Consider the following 23,424-nt stretch of genomic DNA (forward strand, 5'->3'; position numbering starts at 1 on the left):
GCTGAAAAAAAAGATACCAAACATGGGTATAGTAAACATTTGTTTATATACAGGGTGGGGAAGCAAAATTTACAATGAACATTTAGTTGTTTTTTCTCAGCAGGCACTACATCAGTGGTTTTGAAACCAAGCATATATTGATGTCATAATCATACCTAACACTATTATCCATACCTTTTCAGAAACTTCTGCCCATATGAGTAATCAGGAAAGCAAACGTCAAAGAGTGTGTGATTTGCTGAATGCACTCGTCACACCAAAGGAGATTTCAAAAATAGTTGGAGTGTCCATAAAGACTGTTTAGAATGGAAAGAAGAGAATGACTATGAGTAAAACTATCACCAGAAAGTCTGGAAGATACTATTAAAGAAGAATGGGAGAAGTTGTCACCCCAATATTTGAGGAACACTTGCGCAAGTTTCAGGAAGCGTGTGAAGGCAGTTATTGAGAAAGAAGGAGGACACATAGAATAAAAACATTTTCTATTATGTACATTTTCTTGTGGCAAATAAATTCTCATGACTTTCAATAAACTAATTGGTCATACACTGTCTTTCAATCCCTGCCTCAAAATATTGTACATTTTGCTTCCCCACCCGTAGTATATAAAGGCAAAATCAGAAGTACTGAAAAACAGACAAAATAGGCTCAGACCACTAAGGGTTAATACTGGAATGTTTCTGCCAACAGAAAGTACATTGTGACTATTATTTTATTTGGTTTTTTTTGTTTGTTTTTTTTGTTTTTTTAAATACAACTAAATTATTTCAGTGTGTGTATAAGTACTTTTTGAACATTTTGAGCACAATTTCAACAGTACCTTGATAATAATGATAACCGTGATAATTTTGGTCACCATAACCGTGATATGAAATTTTCATATCGTTACATTCCTAGTATACATGTATATTTAGAACTTCATATATATGTATATCTATGTATGCATATTTTTCTACTTTTCTTTTTTTTTTTTGTATTGATAATTTCTTTCCTGCTACTTTAATGGACCGACTGTAACAACTGAGATCAATAAAGTATTCTGATTCTGATAAAAAAAAAATAACCAAAAACTGCCAAAATAGGGAGAATCTCAGCCTTCTGATGATAGGTTGCCTGACTGTAGGGGGGTAGGGGGGGGGGTTACAGGTCCAGGGTTTAGCTGTATTTTCTGAATTATCCACTGCTGTGAACGCGTCATACTTCTACTCACCTGTGGTAATGCAGTAGTACGTCTCGTGTGGCGAGACGTGGTGTATGCGGTGGTGTTTCCGTGGCAACACCAGATGCCAGTCCTGGAGCAGCGTGACCCAGCGCGGCAGGCCGAAGTAGGAGTGGCTCCACTTATGGATCTGATTGGTCAGCGTCACAAAAACTGCCAGGGCGAAGACGTAGCAGTCCCACGGATAAGACGCAGCCAAGGCCTCTGAAACGTAGAACAGAATAGAATAGAATAGAATAGAATAGAATAGAATAGAATAGAATAGATTTTAATGGAAAAATACCAAATGCTGTCCAACAGAAACAAACATGACATACGTTATTAAAGAGAAACAATTTAACTTACATCATAAAAATACATTTGTAGGTATACTAAAAATAAGAAATTAAAAACAACCTTTTAAGAAAGAAGGGAGAAAATAAAAGTACACCATGTTTCTACAGTGATCCAGTAAAAACACAAACTGTCAAATGTCAACTCAGGAGGTGTTCAGGAACCTGATAGAAACAAGTAAAAGGGAGTTTTAAACACAGTTCAGTTTGCATTTTTGGATTATATAACTTTATAAGGGAGACAGGGAGGAAAGAAGGCAGGAAGGAAGGAAGGAAAGAAGGGAGGGAGGGAGGGAGGGAGGAAGGGAGGGAGGGAAGAAGGAAGGAAGGGAAGGAGGAAGGAAGGAAGGAGGGAGGGAGGGAGGGAGGGAGGAAGGGAGGGAGGAAGGAAGGAAGGGAGGAAGGGAAGGGGAGGGAGGGAGAAAGGAAGGAAGGAAGGAAGGAAGGGAGGAAGGGAAGGAGGAAGGAAGGGAGGGAGGGAGAGAGGAGGGAAGGAGGAAGGAAGGAAGGAAGGGAGGGAGGGAGGAAGGAAGGAAGGAGGAGGGAAGGAAGGAAGGAAGGAAGGAAGGAAGGGAAGAAGGAAGGAAGGGAGGGAGGGAGAGAGGAGGGAAGGAAGGAAGGAAGGAAGGGAGGGAGGGAGGAAGGAGGGAAGGACGGGAGGAAGGAAGGGAAGGAGGAAGGAAGGAAGGAAGGAAGGGAGGGAGGGAGGGAGGGAAGGAGGAAGACAAGAAAGAAAGAAAGAAAGAAAGAAAGAAAGAAAGAAAGAAAGAAAGAAAGAAAGAAAAAGCAAGACACACACACACAGACACACACACACACACACACACACACACACACAGACTGAGGGGAGTTCCAGTCATTGATTGAAGTGTGATGATGACGAGGGCTGAAGTAAAGGCGTAAAACTCCCTCAGAGAGGATGAAGACGGAACCTCCGAGAGATGAAGAGACCGAGGGGGAGGATGACGAGGAAACAGAGGAAGACGGAGAAGGAGAGGGATAAAGATGAAGAGGAGGATGAAGAGGACAGACAGACAGGCAGACATGAAGGATGATGGGTAGACAAAGGTACACTTCAGTCACATGACCATGACTCGTTACAAACCACTGTTTAATTCAACGGTGACAATCAATACTCACTACAGATATGAGTATTATTACAGATATGATCCAAGGACAACGTGTCAAACAATCTGTAACAATTAGCACCAGAATACAGACAATCATTTTATATTATTGATTAAAATAAGCCAATTATGTAGACGTTAAACTCATTTCAGTTTAATTTTTGAAAAATTACAATTTAAATTCCTTACATAAGGCTTTAGTTTTCACAGCTTTAAAGTGAGTATAAAGTTAAGAGTGTCCACGTAGGATTTAAAGACCACACATTTGCTAGCATGTAAATAAAATTTTTCTAATAACAAAATGAAATTAACAATAAACAATTTCTTAACAGGCAGATCCTTGATGAATTACGTGTTTATGATGTTATTCAGAATATGATGTAACACAGAATATTATCAACTGTAAAAGACCATAAAGTGTTTCCATCACACGTTAATATAAGATTAGAGATCAGAGGATTTTCCATCGGCTGGAAAGAGATAAAAAAAAAAAAAAAAAAAAAAACAGAAGATCTGAGTGTTTTTCATGTCAGAGTTGATGTAATCTGACAGGTGACAAACCTGTCAGTGTTCATACGTACGGTGGGAGCAGCTGTGTGGGAATAACCATTAACAGGAAAACAGCCAATATGCGTTGGTTTTAATTACACTGGTCGACAACAAATTTATTGTTGAAGTTTTTTGAGCTGGTTTAGGATCATTTTGGTGTGCTGAATCCAAAAATCACATGAATTTTGCTCAATCAGGTCAACTTTCTGAACTATGCTACATATTGGCTTTTTAACATTTTTGCTTACATTTATGGGCATTTTCACATCATATGATACAAAATTCTTTCATATTTCTTGCAATAAACGAGTTCTGAAGATTTTACTTTTGCCAATTTATGATGAATGTTTTTTTTTAATATTACAGGTGAATGAAATGGCTTCGACTAGAAGATCTTGCAAAAATAAGCCTGACGTATTCTGCTACATCTGCGCTGAATACACCATTGTACCTAACAGGAATCCTATTAGAAAATGATTTTTTTTCTCTTAAAACCTATTTTGAGTGAGAACTATATAAAAAAATCAACTGATAAAGTCACAAAAATGTCATCAATTTTGTGAGAAGATCAAATTTTTCAAAATCAAATTAGCAAAAAAACCTGACCTGACTGAGAAAAACAGATGTCATTTTTGGATTTAGCGGTGCAAAATGGTCCTAATTCAGTTGAAAAAACCTAGACAACTTGCAAAAAACATTTTTTTGTAACCCAGTGTTATAGTTATTGGTCAACTACAGAGTTTGAGGAGTGATATAATAATAATCTGGAACCGAAAAGAGCTGAAATCGACTTCTGATGATGAAAAGAAAGCGACCGTATCAGCAATTTAATCACCGTTGATATTAGTTACTTGATATTCAATGTGTGTTCAGATGCATGTGGAGCTCCCAAAGTCCCAAAAGCTGATATTTTAGGACACTATGACAATCCTTAAATGGAACTGGTTCTAAGATCCAGCGTCAAATGTACACAGCGCCCCCCCCCTCCCATACCACCAAACCCACCACCGTCAGCACAGAGGTGAAGGGATGCTGCTGACGTCACTCTCCTGCACCGTTTACTTTGCAAATTCATTTTCAAATTATGGTAACTTTTTTGCAGGGCAGACCACGAAAATGAAAAAGCATATCCTCTGTTTTCTTTTTGTGTCAACATGAATAAGAAAATGAAAATACAGACTGGATAATCTATTACTGATTTTATTTACGAGTCAAATAATGCAGCCACATACTTAAACTGAAAAAGCATTTTTGCTAATGCATCTGAATTTTAGAATTTTAGATTTCAAATTGAAGTTTGGTAACTATTTGCTGAGGCAGATTTTAAAAATTAAATCTTAATTTTTTTTTTTTCTTTTTCATTTTAACCCTTTCATGCATCATGGTCACTACAGTGGACAGCTGTTCAAAGGGGTTCTTTTGAATAATCATGGATTTTGTTGTTTGAGTTCCATTATCAGCCCACACAGTGGACGCTTATACATTATCCCATACACTGACATTCAGACCATTACTGTAACTGTGCTGTTCTGGATAAACCTGATCTGCACTAACATGTTTGAGTGTAAAGAAAAAAAAAATTGCTAATTGTTATTAGACTAGCAGCTACTCTTTGACAGAAAGCACTGAGACTGGCATATCTGGACATGCATGGGCAGTTGACAATTTACATGGTCAAAAGAAAAAAAAGTGTGGTCATAACTAAAACGTATTAATTTAAATCCATGTAACTTACAATCTATTGCCACATTCAACTATATGTACAAATGAGTTGACTATACTTAATATTTTCTAGTAATGTCATCAAACTTATATTTTTAGGTGCATTCTAATTAATTTTTTTAAAGTATATTTGACATCCGGGCTTGCAGTGTAATAGATAGTGGGTTTTTTTTTAACAAAAAGTTTTTTTTTTTGCATATTGGCTCCATGGAGGTATGCTAAAATGTGAGAAAACATCAGATTAGCAGTATTTTAATTTCATAGTTTTCACACAGTATATCAGTAAATACATGTTTCTTTGCCTCTAAAATTAAACACATGGTGTCCAGCTGAGTGGACATTTTTGTAACTCTGTGAAAAATATGCTCATAAAAAATCAATCAAACAGTTTATTTTTATGCCTGAAGAGGAATAAAAAAAATCTTGATTAAGGTTCTCATAATTCATGCATGAAAGTAGAGATGCACCGATACCACTTTTTTCCAGACCGAGTACAAGTACGAGTACTTACATTTGAATACTTGCCGATACCGAGTACCGATACGAGTACTTAATAATCCCATTCCAGTTCTTAGTTCCTTTTGTAAATGTGCTTTATTGTCGTTGTCATTAGTCTGACTGGAACAAAGTGCTGCTACTGACATTTAATGTGTTGGAATGAGCGTTTTTCAATTAATCCACCAGGGGGCGCCGCTCTGAATTAACCATACTGGACAAATACCACGAAGAAGAGGAAAGTTTTTTGAGAAGAAGAAGAAGAAAGTCAGTAATAACAAACATGTAGACGACAGAGGTAACACTAATGTGATACTAATATTGCAGCGTTTTTGCAAGTAAGGTTTAAAAGTTTAGCTTCAGCAGGAAGAGAAAAGAGAAATGAGCCAAAAGTGTTGTTTTCACTTCCGCTGGCAGCGGGCCACACCGCTCCGTACTCCCGGTGGTATTCTCTGGGTACGCATCCGCCAGCACCTGGTAAATGGATGGAATGTACGCAGAGGACGGACAGAACGCTCTGTTCGTATCTGTCTGTCTGTAACATTACTTGCAGTCAGCGTTACTTTTATCACCGTCATTTATTTGGTTAAATCTTCACACTCTTCACACATTATTCCACCGCCGCGTACCTGCTGCACTGAACTGGGAATGTCACACGGCCATAAGTGGTACTGGTGCATCTGTATTGGATTGCTTTAACGAGTACGAGTACACACACTGAGTATCGGAGCCGATGCCCAATACTGGTATCGGTCTCGGAGCATCCCTACATGAAAGGGTTAATTAAGTTAAAGAATGAGTGGTCTTGAATAAGAAAATAAACATGCAGATTGGATAATTTATTAATTTTTTTTGAGTCAAATAATGCAGCCACATTCTTAAAATGGAAAAAGCATTTCTTCAAATGCATTTGAATTTAGATTATGGTAACTAATCACTTCCATATTCCATTTGTTCAAAGGGGGAAATCCCTCCAATATGCTCAAACATTTGTCCACAGCATGCATGACATTCATTTACAGGAATGTCTCTCTCTCTCTCTCTCTCTCTCTCTCTCTCTGAAGTCTTCAAAACTAACTTAAGAGTCATGGAAAATTTAACCTCGACAAATCATGATACAGGGTGAGTCAGAAAAAACGCTCTTTTCATTTAAAGAAATTGTACCACTGAAATGGAAATGCTTATTTTTCTTTTGATTATACAGTCATATTGATGTGGTTATTGAGCATGTCTGGCGATTGAATCATTGATTTATGGCATAGCATAACAGAGGGAATGTCTATTGTTTATTGTGCACCGAAATATCTGCCAACACAGTTTATGCCACCGTGAATGAAACTGAAATTGTCAACCATTACAGCATGTTTACTCGCCATCAAAATGTTTTGTCTCAACGAAGTCGTCCGGCACGACCTTCAACCTGGCTACCAGTCAGACTGATGCAAATCTGTGCTCGTTGTCGCATCTCTAACACAGCTCTTCTCGCCATTCGTGTTCGTCGTAGGGCTTGGATTTCAGCCGTGATGCGATTTCGGAGTTCCTGAAGAGTTTGTGGAACAGTCTGATACACACGGTTTTTAAGATACCCCCACAAGAAAAAATCAAGGGGGGTCAAGTCCGGGGATCTAGGTGGCCACTCTCTCTCCTGACCCAAACAGACAACTCGATGTCGAAATAATACCTGCAATCGCTGTGGTCTTGCCATGATGAAAACTCCCTGGGCACTGTCATGTAGGCCTATGTCCTGAGTGTGAAAGCAAAGCCCCGACTCCTGTAATTGTTGTCAATTTCAAGTTTGTTCACTGTGGCATACATTGTGTTGGCAGGTATTTCAGTGCCCAATAAACAATGGACCTTCTCTCTCTTATGCAATGCAATAAATCTATGACTACATCACCAGACATGCTCAATAACCACATCAATATGACTGTATGGTCAAAAGAAAAATCAGTGTTTCCGTTTTAGCAGTACAATTTCTTTAAATGGAAAGAGCGTTTTTTCTGACTCACCCTGTACATATCGATACCATCTGATATGAAAAAAATTATCATGATCTGATTTTTTCCGTATCGTGTAAATCCCAGGTGCACGTCTCTGCCTAATCCTCTGCTCCTGTGTCCAGCTCCTCATTCATTCTATCTGTTATAGATCATGTGGATGCAGATGTCGAGTCAAACGGCGTCCTGCATCCTGGTGTCATTTCCTCCATCCTTCTGTCAGCTCCACTTACTGCCCTCCCTCCTCTTTCTTTGGCTAAAATGGAGCGGGTTTGACCCCGGTTCAAGTGCAGACATGACGGCTGGAGACACCGCCTCGCTGCGTTCAGCCCCCCCCCACCCCCCGTCCACCTCTGTCTCCGTCTTTGTCTGGTGACCGTTTGACGCCGCCAGGAGCTTGACATGACAGGTTTAGATGTCATCTTACTGCTACGCGACCCTCAGCCCTCCTCGGCCGCCGCCGTCTTCGCCGTGCACTTTCACCCTCTGTCTCAAACTCTTAGCGGTGACTGACCTCTTAAGGCGTGGACATGACAGGTGGACGTGTCATGGCGTCTCTGTCTTGTGACCTCTCCGCTCCCCGCCGCGTGTGACATGACAGGTGTGGATGTCGTCGATGAGCGGACCTCACTTCCCCTCCTCGCCGTTTAATCCGCCCTCCCCTTAGCCCCCGTCCCTGTCCCCGCCCGCCCCTCCTGCAGTCGGACACCTGACCTTAACCGCTTTCCCCTTCATGTCTTCATTTAGAACCTGCCCTTTGTTTCATTTCTACCACAGCATTAGCCTACGTGTGCTCCTAATTACTATAAACTATGTGGACAAAAGTAATGGGACACGTTGAATTCAGGTGTTTCTTTTCTAACAGGGGTCTGGGATACAAAACAATACTCAGTTCCATAATTTCACTTGTATCTACTGCACTGTAAACCCAGAATTTCTATTTACTAAAATGCTTTAATTACAATGCACTTAAATGATTTGAGTTTTATGATGTTACTATAAAATGTTCAGTATATTCTACTAATTTGTAGACATAGTTGAAAGTACGAAAAAGTGTAAGGTGAATGGAATTAAATCACTAAGTTTTAGTCCTGACCACACCTTTTTATCTTCGCATTGCATTGTGGGTGTTGGGCAAGTTGTTGTAAATGTGTTCTTTTTCTGTGCAGGGGTTCAGCGGGGTTGTGGTGTTAGTGTTCATTTGGATTTAATGTGTGTATGTCAGTGTTTATTGGCCTTTTGTGTTGGTTTTGTATTTTTGTAGAGCTGCACCATGAGACAGAGACAGAGGAAGAACTATGGCTTTCCTGTTCATCTAAGGCTGTTAATGTATAAAGGAAACCTTAATGTCTTGTCAAATTAAAAGCATTTCCTGGACTGGCAAATGACATTGAGCTGACTTCCATTGATGCTACAATATATTAAGTTGAATAATTTCATAACTATTTTGGTCAGGAATAGGATTTTGAGTTTGATTATCTTAAAGAAAGTTGTTGAATCAATGATAAATTAATCTGGCTGCAATTGAGAAAATTAGTCAGTGTAACCTAAAATGCTGAGTTGAATGGTTGGATAGTGGGGTTGATTTTACAACAGATTTAAAGTACAAATAACTTGTCTTTTAGTGTTTTCTACTTAATAGTTTAAGTTCAATACTTTTAGCATTAAAGTTGAACCTACTTAAACCAATTGATTAGTAGATCATTACTCTAATCATTTAAGTGTAATCCCTTGCCTTAAATTTGTTGAGTAAACTCTACTTATCTGGGCTTACAGTGTGCCATTTTATGTACCGACGTATTTTATATATGTATGTGTGTAATTACCGCTGCCAGGAGGTATTGTGATCACTTTGCTTTGTGTGTTTGTTTGTTTGTTTGTTTGTTAGCAACTTTACAGGAAAACTATTCCAACCATCTTTACCAAATTGTACCCACACATAGGCCTAGGCCCTGGGACCAACCCATTACATTTTGGGCCAAGTAGGCCAAAGTTCAAGGTCACAGCAAGGGCACAAAATCTAAAATTTTCCTATCTCTCATCATTGAGCAGTTTTTGAAAATTCATAAAAAAATTCAAAACATACAAATATAAAATAAAACAAATACATGTACATATCTCTCTTGGTAGAAAGGAGGGAACAAAAATTTGCAGGTGAGACCAGAAACCCAAAAGGCTTATAGAATGACCTCACCTCGACCTAGCTATATTTTAAACAAAATAAAACAATCTCATTTGCATACCTTCCATGAAGTAGAGAGATACATAAAAATGACATAGAAGTAAAAGAAATTATGGTTATACATCTATAAACATCATTTCTTTCAATAACATAAAGAGCAAAAAGAAATGAATAATAATGATAATGTCATAATAGCAGTTGTTATGAAAAAATGATAGTTATTAAAAAAACAATTTCTAACCTTTAATTTCATTTATGTATCTATCGTACATCTGTAAATTTTACTTTTAACCCTGTTTCTTCCAACTTACACTGCGTTAAATCTGCAAATAAACCTGAATGACTACCAATCTGAGCATTTTACTGCACAGCCAAACCTTTCCTTATCAGACCTGATCTAATAAAACCCCATAAAGTTCACCTTGATCAGACCGTTCCAGCAGAATAGTGTGACGTCCCCTCTGCTCTGCCCTTCAGCCATGACAGGTGGACATGTCACCTCCTCAATAACATGTTGCTCTGTCTCTCTCTCTCTCTCTCTCTCTGATCTTTCTGCCCCTGAACTTGTCAGGTCAATGCACGTGGCTGGGAACACAAAGTGCCCTATGTTTTCCAATAATCAGCGGTCACACTCGGATAACCCCGGATGCTGCGCTGCCTTTGGCGTCCTACAACTCCAACTCAGAGCCGTACAGTCGACCTTCTCAAACAGTTAGCGACTGGAAAACTGAGGCTGACCGAGTCACAACAGAAAAAGAGTTCCAGTGTCCCCGTATCTCACCGGAATGTTCTATCAAGAATAGGGGTCTGTATTGGCAAGACTCTGGCAAATCACAAATATACATACAAATATATACAAATCACAATACTATCACGATTCGAGATATCACGATATATCATGATACTGTTAAAAAGGCAATTTTTTTGTTTGTTTCTTTTTTTTTTTTAATGATCACTTTCTTGAAGAATTGAATTACAGCAGAAATATGCACAAATATTAAACACATTATTATTTGATCACAACAGGATCTAACGCCATATCATAAAATTTTCCTGTGTTCAAACTGAAATTATGTTTTACAGACATTGCAGTTTACGATCCTGTTCAAATGTTCATATTCTATTAGTTCAAAACTAACATCATGACATTATTTTTGCACAATCCCAACAAAGGAACTAACGTTATTTAATAAAAGAGTGTTAAATAATAATCAATAAGGTATAAACAATAAAAAAATCAAAAAACAAAAATGAACCTCCGCCATATCTGCATTTGAATAAATGCCTAAAAATATCGATTCAGTACTTTTTGATATCGATACAGTATCGTGAAATGAAATATTGCGATATATTGCAGAACTGATATTTTCTTACACCCCTAATCAAGAATCTTTAGTCACTTTTCCATTGGACATCTAGGCAAAACTTAACCGATATTTACTAAATGCCGAAAAAACAGAAGTGCGTAATGTCGGTTTTTCCATTAAATCACAAATGCAATGATTTGTTTATTTATTATCGCGAGATGACACGAGAAGTCATTCCATAAAAATGGCGGCGAACGTAAATATGGTGTTGATTTACAGATATATTCATTATTATTATATATTACACCTCTATCTCGTACTAAATTAAAAATTATTTGGGTTTCCTGGCGTGTCCAGACATACCACAACACCTGATTCTAGTTGCGAAAAAAGGTCTTTTCATTGCAGTTTTGCATGATATACTATTTGCGCTATGCCCGAAAAACCACCTCTTGCTAGCGCAAAAACTTTTAATCGAAAAATAAGACTTTTGGAGAAATTGTCATTTTTCCATTGGGTAAAGTTTTATGCGCAAGTTATATTTGCACAATTTGAGGGTCAATGGAAAAGCAACAAATATCAAGTCCTCTTAGTCTGTGGGATGCTGTTTACATTATGGTTAAAGAAAGAGTGCAACATAATTGTCTACGACTGTCTAACCCTAATCCTAAAGCCCATACATGACTTCCTATCAGTGATCAACAGTAATTGATTTTGATTATGTCAATCAACTCAATTTAAGTTGACAAAGTTAGCGAATCACATTTTTACGCTTTTACAGACTTAACACTTGCAGCACACGGCAAAAAGAATTTCCATAAACATTAGCTTGGAATTTCAGTCCAACAAAAATACCCCCACCATAAATAAAAATAGGACCAATGGCCCTGTAGTTTACCGGCCAAATTCAAAGCTTTGGGAAATGTATCCAGATGCCATTTATTCTCACCCAGTTCTGTGTATTTATTCTATTGCAGAAATAGCCCATGTTTTGCTCATATTCCAATCATATCTGTAAAAAATTCAAATTCCAACTTGATATCATTGATACTGATTTATTGGATCAATCCACTTCCTATCAATCATAATGGGGAAAATTTTTCAAAGTTGCACCAAATCCAGAATCAGATCTGGATGGAAATAATTTCACTAACTTTTGTTGACATCATCATAAAGAAGCTGTATACCAAGTTTGAAGTCAATCAGAACTGGAGTTTCGGAGAAGAAGACGATTGAAATTTTTTCCCCATAAGAGCCCATGTTAAATTTTCCATAAGTTCCCAGATCCAGAAGAAGATCCTGATCAGCATGTGGACATTATGTTTTGGTCATCTCCCCATCAGGGCTGGACTGGAGAAATTTACACTGGATATCATTATAATGGGAAAATTTTCCAAAGTGGCACCAAATCCAGAATCAGATCCAGATCCAAATAATTTCACTAACTTTTGTTGACATCATCATAAAGAAGCTGTATACCAAGTTTGAAGTCAATCAGAATTGTAGTTTCAGAGAAGAAGACGATTGAAATTTTTGTAACGGACAACAGACAACAACAGACAACGACAGACGACGACAGACGATATCGAATACTGCATGACGACAATAGCTTACAGCCTGTCAGTCGGTAAGCTAAAAATGATTCAACTCAAAGCTTAAGTCAAATATGTTTAACATTTTGATTGACACATGTCTTCTCTGTACAGCTGGATTTGTACCATTTGACCAGAGCTTTGTGTTCTTCCATGTTAGAATGGAATCTAAGCAGGAAATTTGCAGAAAAACAAACAAAAAAACATGGATTAACGGACATTTTCTGCTGTAATTATTCCTTTTGTTTTCCGTTCTCTCTCTTCATTTCCATTCAGTCACGTTCGTGTTCGTCCACTAACAGGTTTCCTACATTTGTTTGTGTTTAAATGTTCATGCAGGTCATTCATGTTGATAATACCTGTGATTTTCTTGCCGTTGTGTGTGTGTGTGTGTGTGTTACCTGGTGTGTATGTGAGGAACTTGTAGGCCATGTGAGCCAGTGGGAGGATGGGGATCATACAGTTGTCTCCATTGGTTTCAATGAAGTCGTGGCGAGTGATGGCGGTTGGGTCGATGTGGTGCTCCCTGAACGGACGAATAAACGCCTGCACAGAGACACAGACACGTTGGACATAAGAAAGTGAAACAGACAAAACCTTTTACTGAGATTTACAAGGAAATGACCATGACACAGACCAGGAGGAGGTGGAGGTGGAGGAGAAGGTGGATATGAGAAAAGAAATAGTACCATTAGAAATGATGTGGAAGTAATGATGGACAAAGGCCATGTGCTTCTATAGAATAGAATAGAATAGAATAGAATAGAACAGCAAACAATACAATAGAACAGAATAGAACAGAACAGAATAGAATGTAATAGCATATAATAGAATAAAACAGAACAAAACAGAATACAAATGAACAGAATAGACCAGCGTGGAATACAACAGCATAGAATAGAACATAATAGAACAGAGCAGAACAGAATAGAACAGCATTGAATATAATAGAATAGAACAGAACAGAAAATAATAGAATAGAAAAGAACAGAATAAAATAGAGCAGAATAGAATAGAACAGCACAGAATAAAACAGCACAGAATAGAACAGAACAGCAAAGAACAGAACAGAATAAATTAGAAAACAATAGAATAAAATGGAATAGAATAGAACAGAAAAAACAGCACTGAATAGAACAGAATAGAACAGAACAGAAAGTCATAGAATAGAATAGAATACAATGGAATAGAATGGAATAGAACAGCACTGAATAGAACAGAATAGAAAACAATAGAATAGAATAGAATAGAACAGCACAGAATATAATAGAATAGAAAAGAATAGAACAGAAAACAATAGAATAGGATAGAATAGAAAACAATAGAATAGAATAGAATAGAATAGAATAGAATAGAATAGAATAGAATAAAGCTCCTCTCTAGTACAGATGGGTGGTTTGGTACAGACACACAAACTGTTAAATGTGAGGAAAGAGGAAATCAACAGGTTACTGGATCTGAGCAAACACCGAAAAAAGACCTTTGTAAGAAAAAGTTCTGAAGGAAAAGAAGATGGAGGATGAGCTGACACAATGGAAAACCCTGTTTTTAATATCAGTGTACGTACAAGAGGAATATTCATAAAAAACCCCACTTTGATTAGTCCTGTAAACAGCAGAGGAGGAGTTTAGTGTTTGTCCGAATAAGAGCGTGTGCATGTGAGTGTTCTGCTTCGACGTTTATGAACCAATTAGGAGCAGCTTCAGTCCAAAAGAGTACGCAGGTTTGTTTTCAACAACGCAGCAGAAACTGAAGAAACTAAGGTTGAATGTTCTTATAAATGAAAACAGACAGTGGGAAGAACTGTTTAGACTGTTGACGCAAATGCACATCTAACACACACACACACACACATACACACACACAGACTCAGAACTCAGTGGTACCCAGCATCGTACGCCACCCCGAAGCTCATATCCAGCATCCTAATAAACCACAGAGCAGCAGTCGACTCCACCAAACACACACACACAAATGACCTGTGGACGAAACTGAAAATGTGAGCTTCAAAACACACACACACACACACACACGGTGGAAACCCACCTGCATTGTGCAGAGGCAGACACCTGTCTGTGATAGCATGGGGGTCTCAAATGAAAGAGCGAATCTGAATCTCAGAAGCACAAAAGAGGAAAAAGAGCAACACACTCGCACACAGGATAAAGGTAATTTATGTCCCTCTGTGGAAAAAAAGCCAAAAAGGACAGTTTGCATCTGTATTGCCTGTGTGTGTGTGGAAGCATCAGCATGAAAACTCATTATTGTCACCGTTCACACACACACATGGTTGGTAGGTGCCATTGCAGACACATATCTGTTGATATCTCCACAATTATGTATCCATCTCCCTTTTTGTCCGCCCCCCCCCTCCACCCCCCCTCCTCGACACCACACCGCCCCCCCCGCCCCTCGCCACAGCCCTCAGTCAGATGAAAGGCCAGCTAAGCCGTGGAGGTCGTGCAGAGCGGGGCGGCGTCGGCGCTCCCAGTTACCGCCGGGCCACCGATCACCGCGTGTCCTCTAATCCCACACCGTTTAACGGCCCGCCTCGCACGACGTCCGTTAATCACCGGCTCACATCGCCCATCGCCCCAGCAACCAGCGCCGTCCCACTGCTCGGACAGACACGCCCTCACACCCCCTTCTTTTTTTTTTGTCCTCCCGACCTTTTTACTGGATTCTCATCTCACTTTTTCTTGATTTTTTCCTTCACTTTCTCTCACAGTCTTTGTGTCCAAATGTTTGTCCCTCTGGGTTTTTAGGACAAACTGACTTAAGATGTTCCATTAACTCGTCTTCGATGCTTTAATCAGCTTCATCGGAGAACTGTGGAAAAAAAGATGCACATAAGAGAGACAAAGAATGGAAAAAGACTGATATCTATGATTAGAAAAGAAAGAACAAAATATGGACAAAAGTATGTGGACATGTTGAATTCAGGTGTTCCAGGGGTCTGGGATACAAAACAGTAATAAAAAAAACATCATAATATAGTTTTATATTATGGGATAAATATCATTGCATTGGTTCGTTCGGTTTAAATTGTTATCTTTGTTTCCAAAATGCCTCAGAGATGGTTTGGGCTTAATTTCTCTCAACATTGATTTTTTTTTTTTTTTTTTTATCCATTGCTATGATTTTAAATGTTCTTCCTCTAAATTTCTAAAATATTTTTCCTGCTCTGACTGTAAATAATTATTTTCTACCACAACTAACCATCTATTTTCTTCACATCTCACTGAGGAAGAAAAATCTACCATTAAACTTTAAGGAAATATTGATGTTTTTATCTCAAATCAACATGAACAGGAACATTTTACGAACTGTAGAACCTGAGAAAAGTGTGATGAAAGGATGCCTGACGTCAAAAATTCATAAAATGGTGAGTTGATGTGTGCACCACTTTTATTTCTATGCACCGTGAACCAGTGCAAACAGCAAAGGAAGGAATACAACAATACTTTGACATCTGTGAATGTGTAAAACAAAAGACATCGGAAGTGACGTGAGCGGAAGACAATAAAAGGAAAGTTTGAGTCTGTCATCATTACATATGTACGTACTCTGACAGAAATCCAATAATAGACTGAAACATGTAAACCAGAGTTTTTCTATGATCACATTTCTGAAGTGCATGTAATACAATGTCTCTTAAAATACTTTTTTTTTTTTTTTTTTTTTATCCATGACTCTGATTTTAAATGTTCTTCCTCTAAATTTCTATAATATTGTTCCTGCTCTGACTGTAAATAATAATTTTCTACCACATCTAACCATCTACTTTCATCACATCTCACTGAGGAAGAAAAATCTACCATTAAACTTTAAGGAAATAGATGTTTTTATCTCAGATCCTAATGAACAGGACATCTTACAGCTGTAGACATGATGTGTCCCAATATTTATGTCTACATAGTTTAGAGACATCAATATAGTTCATATAGTGTATTAACAATCAAGGATCAGGTTCCACATACAGTCCAACATGATCTCAAGTAAAATAATAACATAATAAACTACAATATATTGATTTAATGTGAAAAAAGTAAAATTTAATATCCTTCCTCACTTCCTTATTTGATTCCATTGAATATTGATATTGTTTTGTTTTTTTCATTTTTATCAGAAATGTTAAAGAAATATTGACGTTTATAAATTATATGGACATAAATATTGGGACACATCACTTCATGATGATTTGAGACAAAAAACATCAATATTTATTATTATTTACAGTCAGTGCACAAAAAATAATTTTAGAAATTTAGAGGAAGAACATTTAAAATCATAGTCATGGATTAAAAAAAAAAAAAAAAAAAAAATCAATGTTGAGAGAAATTAAGTCCAAACCATCTCTGAGGCATTTTGGAAACAAAGATAATTTAACCCAAACTAACCAATGCAATGATATTTATCCCATAATATAAAACTATATTCTGACATTAGTCATTATTGTTTTGTATCCCAGACCCCTGTTAGAAAAGAAACACCGGAATTCAATATGTCCACATACTTTTGTCCACATAGTGCACACGCTTTTCTAAGCATAGCCATTTTTCTTTTTCCGTTCTTCTTTGTTCTTATGTGCATCTTTTTTCCCACAGTTCTGATGAAGCTGATTAAAGCATCGAAGGAGAATTAGGAAATATTCATGTTTTTATCTCAAATCCTCATGAACATGGACATCTTACAGCTGGAGACATGATGTGTCCCAATATTTATGTCCATATAGTTTAGAAACATCAATATTTCCTTAAAGTTTAATGGTAGATTTTTCTTCCTCAGTGAGATGTGATGAAAGTAGATGGTTAGTTGTGGTAGAAAAATTATTATTTACAGTCAGAGCAGGAAATATATTTTAGTAAATTAATGGTTGAACATTTAAAATCATACTCATGGATAAAAAAATCACTGTCAAGAGAAATTAAGTCCAAAGAAAAAAAAAAATCAATGTTGAGAGAAATGATTTTAAAAATGTATTTATCCATGACTAATTTTAAATGTTCTTCCTCTAAATTTCTAAAATGTTTTTCCTGCTCTGACTGTAAATAATAATTTTCTCCCACATCTAACCATCTACTTTCATCACATCTCACTGAGGAAGAAAAATCTACCATTAAACTTTTAGGAAATATTGATGTTTTTATCTCAGATCCTCATGAACAGGACATCTTACAGCTGTAGACATGATGTGTCCCAATATTTATGTCCATATGGTTTAGAAACATCAGTATTTCCTTAAAGTTTAATGGGAAATTTTTCTTCCTAGTAGATGGTTAGTTGTGGTAGAAAATTATTATTTACAGTCAGAGCAGGAAAAATATTTTCGCAATTTAGAAGAAGAACATTTAAAATCATAGTCATGGATAAAAAAACAAAAAACAAAATTGAAAAATGAGAGAAATGAAGTCCAAACCATCTCTGATGCATTTTGGAAACAAAGATTACAATTTAACCCAAATTAACCAATGCAATGATATTTATCCCATAATATAAAACTATATTCTGACTTTAGTCATTATTGTTTTGTATCCCAGACCCCTGTTAGAAAAGAAAACACCTGAATTCAACGTGTCCCATTACTTTTGTCTACATAGTGTCTGTCCCCAAACTGTAAGCACATCTGGCAAATTTCAGTGTGAATCGAGCGTCATTGGGAACTAATGAGCGTGACTTTTTCCTCAAAGCGGCGTCATTAGAGGACGACTAAATCCTTGTTGAGTCAATTAAAGCTCAACGACATGATGACGACAGAAAAACAGCACGGCCCAAACCGTCGCTGAGGAATACGCACTTCTGGGAAAATCTAAGGCTGCGTTTATGTTTGAGTGCTATAATTTCACAGGTTATAAAACAAAAATGACAATTAAAAACAACACCGTGTGATACGGATCATATTAAATGGGAGTTGAATGTGATTTTAAATTTTGCTCTACAATGTCAGGTGAATATCATACATCATACATCATGAACCAAAATGGAGAAGGAAAAATATAATGTTGCAGGTTGTTTTGCTTGAAGAATCTTTTATTTTTGCAGATGTGTCCTTTGTACTGAACAGTTAGTGTCAGGTCAGGTTCGTGTGTGCTGAACTCGGAGAAAAGGTCAGAAAAAGATCTTATCTTGCAGCTTTGTGGTAAAAGCGAGCTGAGTTCATCTTGATTATGAACTTAGGGACTTTCTGTGGTCAAGAATTGCACAAGTGTTAGAACTAGACGTACTTACGGAAACTCTTTGTGGTTTAACTATGCAATGTAAGCTAAATTGTTGGTGCAAATATCAAACCGAGGTGTGATTAACTCAGGTGAACTTTCTAATGTGTTTCTTAGAATTAGCTAACGTGGAGTTATTGACGTAAGCTGTGACATGTTTTACCCAGCAACAAGTGTTCAACCAATCATTGAGATTATGTACCAAATATGGAAGTCTTCCAAGTGATTGAAGACTATAAAATGTGATGATGAGATGAGACAAGGTGGGAGACAAATAGTGTGTTTGATGCTAGACTAATTGATAACTGACTTCTTTCTTTTTTGTAACCTTTTTCTATTTTTGCCTAAAACAAATAAATCAAGTTTTGTTTTAACTTTTTAAAAAATCTCAAACTTTCTTTTTTGGTGAGTTCTTCCATTTCTCTTGGGTTGGTCTGTCCATCCAAAACATAACTGGTGAGTTAACTTAAATTACGCGACCACCACCACCCCCTGGGGCAGCCCGGATTTAACCGGACAGCTGTTTTTACGGAAGTATTGGAGTAAGGTGGAGAAACACCGGAGGTCATGTGTTCTGCATGGGCACGCAGTTTAAGTCAGAGCAAAGCGTAAAGGGTACCCAGTGTATAAAATATAAAGATGTCTGACGTGGTAAATTCATTAACCGAAATTGTGGTTTTTGAGAGTTGCTGTTACTGGCGTGTTCAAGAACCGACATAGCGAATACAGGAAGAGGGATGGGTTTGACTTTACACTGTCCAGGGTTTTTAATAGTTAAACAGAACGATGGTGAAAACTAGCAATGACAAAAAACATTTTCCTAAAAAAATTCCAATTAAATCTGCTTCATTTCTCACTGTTTATGCTTTAAGAAGTACATTTTTTACACAATATCTGATCTTTGTGATTTTTGTAAAATCAAACTCGATGTGTTGACGCATTCTTTCACTGTTTTTCAGCTTCTATGAATCAAGGATGTTCTGACACAGGGGTGTCAAAAATACAGCCCGTGGCCCAAAACCGGCCTGCAAGAGGGTCCAATCCGGTCCGTGGGATGAATTTATGAAATGCAAAAATTACACTGAAGATATTATTTTAATTCAGGTTCCATATTCAGACCAATATGATCCCTGTTAGAAAAGAAACACCTGAATTCAACGTGTCCACATACTTTTGTCCACTTAGTGTATGTTGATGGTGTTTTTTTTTTTTTTTTTTTAACCCATAAAGACCCGAACAGCCACTGGCAACCTAAACAATCTACTGATCTAAACTGTTTAATAACGTTTGATCCAATAATCCTATCAATACATGTCACTGAATGACTGAATTTCTACACAATCAGTGAATTAAATATCAGAAAATACCTGATTTTCACTGAAAAATGCACAATGCAGAGTATAATATTATAATAATTGGAGATAAATCATTAGAGAAAGAAAAATTGTGAATGTGAAAGATCCAAACATCCACTGTCAACCAAAACCGTCTACTGATCTAAACTGTTTAATACCTGTTTATCCACAAATCCTATCAATACATGGAAATAACTGGTGTAAAATACAGTTTTACCTCAATTATTCATAGAATAAAATGTACAAAAACTTGTAAAATGAGAATAAAATCAGCAAAATGCTTGAAAAATAAGGGAAAAATTACCCCCCGCCCCCCCAAAAAAAGGAAATATGGAACAAAAGTGAACAAATCTTTCTAAAGTGAAGAGAAAATGAGCAAAATACTTGAAAAATTAGGAGTATTCATCATTTTGTAACTTCCAGAACCCTGTATTTATTCTGTTAACCCTCAAAAACTAAAACCATCTACTGATCTAAACTGTTTAATACCTGTTGATCCACTAATCCTATCAATCCATGTCAATAATTGGTGTAAAATACAGTTATTCATCTGTTCATGGTCATCAGATATGACCCATTTGGATGTTCAGAGGCTCTGCAGGTACCATGGAAACACCATCATCTTCTACAACGTTGATTCACCAGTAAAACCCATGGAGTTGGATCAGTGACAGCGGATGGACACACTGGCTTTATGTACATTAGTATAGAAAATGACCCAAAATAAGTCAAAAATTTAGAAAATCCTAAATTACATGAAAAAATAAGCAATAAATTGACCAAAATTAAGTAAAAAATAAGCAACAAAAATGAATAAATCAACAAAATAATAGGTAACAGGAACAAAATTAGGCACAAACTGAACAAAATTGAAGAACAAGTAATAAACCCATGGAGTTGGATCAATGACAGTGCTTGCAGATACTTGTTTTTAGATTCAGTTATTGATATATTTGCTGAAAAATCTACTTTTTCTTAAGTTTTCTCCGTTTCTGATATAATAACCCTCAACTTTAATCTGAGCTTTAATGAACATGTACACAATCAGCAAATTAAATAAAGGAAAAGATCTGATAACCATGGAAAAAATGCAAAACACAAAGGATAATATAATAGAAATAGTGATAAATCAATGAAGAAAGGTTAAAGAAACCAAAAAATTCATATGGGAAGTGACGTAAAAGTAGCACTGGGTCTTTACGGGTTAAATAAACTAAATTCTACTCTAATTCTAATAATTCCTGAATGTTTCAATGTGCCTCATCTTAATATAAAACCATATTTTTTCCCTCCTTTTTACAGTATTTTGGCTCGTTTTCTGACGTGTGAAAATTCTGCTGAGATTTTTATGTGCAAGATAAAAAAACAAATGTGCGGCATCTGTCGGAGACATGGGCTCGAAGGCTTTAGGGGGGCGTCGCTAAGGCTTCTGCGGCCTTCTCCGCTGGAAACGTGCTCTCCAGACAGTAAAGTATCACGGTGACGTCGCGGAGGTCGGCACATGTGCAACAGGTCGGCGTTAATCTGAGCCTCGTCTGATCAGAACAAAAAGGCCCGAACCATCGGAAACGGATACACCCGCACACGAGAGACGAAAAAAAAAAACATAATGCATCTAACCCTAATCCTAAATATACTACTGTATCATTAAGGAAGCAAAAGTCAAGTGTTATGTTGTATAAATGTGAGATGGGGGTGGGATTTAATACGTTTTTTTCTTCCCACTGCGTTATGAGCAGTACATACTGAATTTATTTTATTATTGCTAGTAGGGATGGGAATCGAGAACCGGTTCTTTTTGAGAACCGGTTCCCAGTAGCTCGATTCCTTGGAATCGTTTGCCTGCCTGCTTAACGATTCTGCTTATCGATTCCGCCCTCATTGTGCATGCGTGTCACACGTACGCTCCATTGTTTTGGTCAGAACATAGCTAACATGGCGTTGAGGCAGAAACGGTCTAAACAGACGACAGCAGGTCCACTTACTTGGAACACTGTCAAAGCTTCCATGTCTTCAAAAGGGTGGAATCCCTCCAATATGCTCAAACATTTGTCCACAGCATGTGAATCATTTACTGGAATGTCACGTATTTGATTCTCTACTTAGCGGTGCTTGTGAATGTAGCGGCAGAGTGAACGCCGGGGCCGGTTCTGGTTCCGGTGTGGGCAACAAACTTCGTAACTATTCAAATACAAGTTTCCGAAGGTAAGAAGGGAAAGGAAATGAGGTGCACAACAACAGGAGACAAGCCGAGCCGAGTCGAACCGGTTCCACGTAGTAGAAATGCGGCAATAGAGGAATTAGTAATGAGTCTGTAGTTTCACTTTCACGGCACCCCCCCCCCCCGCCCCCTGCCGCATCATCTGTTATTATTATTTGTACATACTGTATATGTTATATTTTCTGTGCAGAGATGGAAATACAGGGGTTGGACAAAATAATGGAAACACCTTCACCTCAAGATGATAATGCCCCAATCCATACAGCTAGAATTGTTAAAGAATGGCATGAGGAACATTCTAATGAAGTTGAGCATCTCGTATGGCCGGCACAGTCCCCAGACCTCAACATTATTGAGCATTTATGGTCAGTTTTAGAGATTCAAGTAAGACGTCGATTTCCACCGCCATCGTCTCTAAAAGAGTTGGAGGGTATTCTAACTGAAGAATGGCTTAAAATTCCTTTGGAAACAATTCACAAGTTGTATGAATCAATACCTCGGAGAATTGAGGCTGTAATTGCCGCAAAAGGCGGACCCACACCATATTAAATTATATTTTGTTGATTTTTTAAGGTGTTTCCATTATTTTGTCCAACCCCTGTAGTATAAAAGACAGTTAATGCAAACACACCCATTTGTACTCTTTTATTCCCTCACCCAATGAGAATCGATAACAGAATCGATAAGGAATCGGATCGATAAGCAATATTGATAATGGAATCAGAATCGTTAAATTCTTAACGATTCCCATCCCTAATTACTAGTGTACATGGCAATTGTTGTTTTGTCGTGATCATCTTTATGAATGTATTTGCTCTGATATTAGTTCCTTGCACACAAAAAATCTTTAATTTTTTCTTCTGCTCAAAACAAATAAATGAATGGAAGAAAAAAGCCTGTTTTGTTTTGTTTTTTTTTTAAATCATTGCTTCCTGGTGCTTTTTAAGGCTAAAAACTCAAAAAAGACTGTTCTAGCTCTTTTGAAAATGCCCATGTTCCTGTGACTTTAATAAAAGAAGCCTCAAATGATCACAAATTTCACCGCAGTTTTTTGGAAAAGCTGCTGCAAAATCAGGCATTTTCACCGCAATAATAAAAAAAAAAAAAATCC

At 37.3% G+C, this 23,424-nt stretch overlaps 1 protein-coding gene across 1 annotated transcript in view; it reads right to left on the bottom strand.

Moving 5' to 3' along the window:
• The window catches only part of si:ch211-212o1.2 (transmembrane protein 189), a 93,238-nt gene that overhangs the window by 12,996 nt on the left and 56,818 nt on the right, over positions 1 to 23,424 (bottom strand). Inside the window, exons 4-5 of the mRNA XM_030136144.1 lie at positions 12,924 to 13,068; positions 1,211 to 1,423 (exon numbers count right to left, since the gene is read on the bottom strand). Of these exons, the coding sequence (XP_029992004.1) occupies positions 1,211 to 1,423; positions 12,924 to 13,068 (358 nt within the window). The remainder of the gene's footprint in view (positions 1 to 1,210; positions 1,424 to 12,923; positions 13,069 to 23,424) is intronic.

The sequence above is a fragment of the Sphaeramia orbicularis genome, chromosome 6 (genome assembly GCF_902148855.1).
Source record: "Sphaeramia orbicularis chromosome 6, fSphaOr1.1, whole genome shotgun sequence".
NCBI classification, from domain to species: Eukaryota; Metazoa; Chordata; class Actinopteri; order Kurtiformes; family Apogonidae; genus Sphaeramia; species Sphaeramia orbicularis.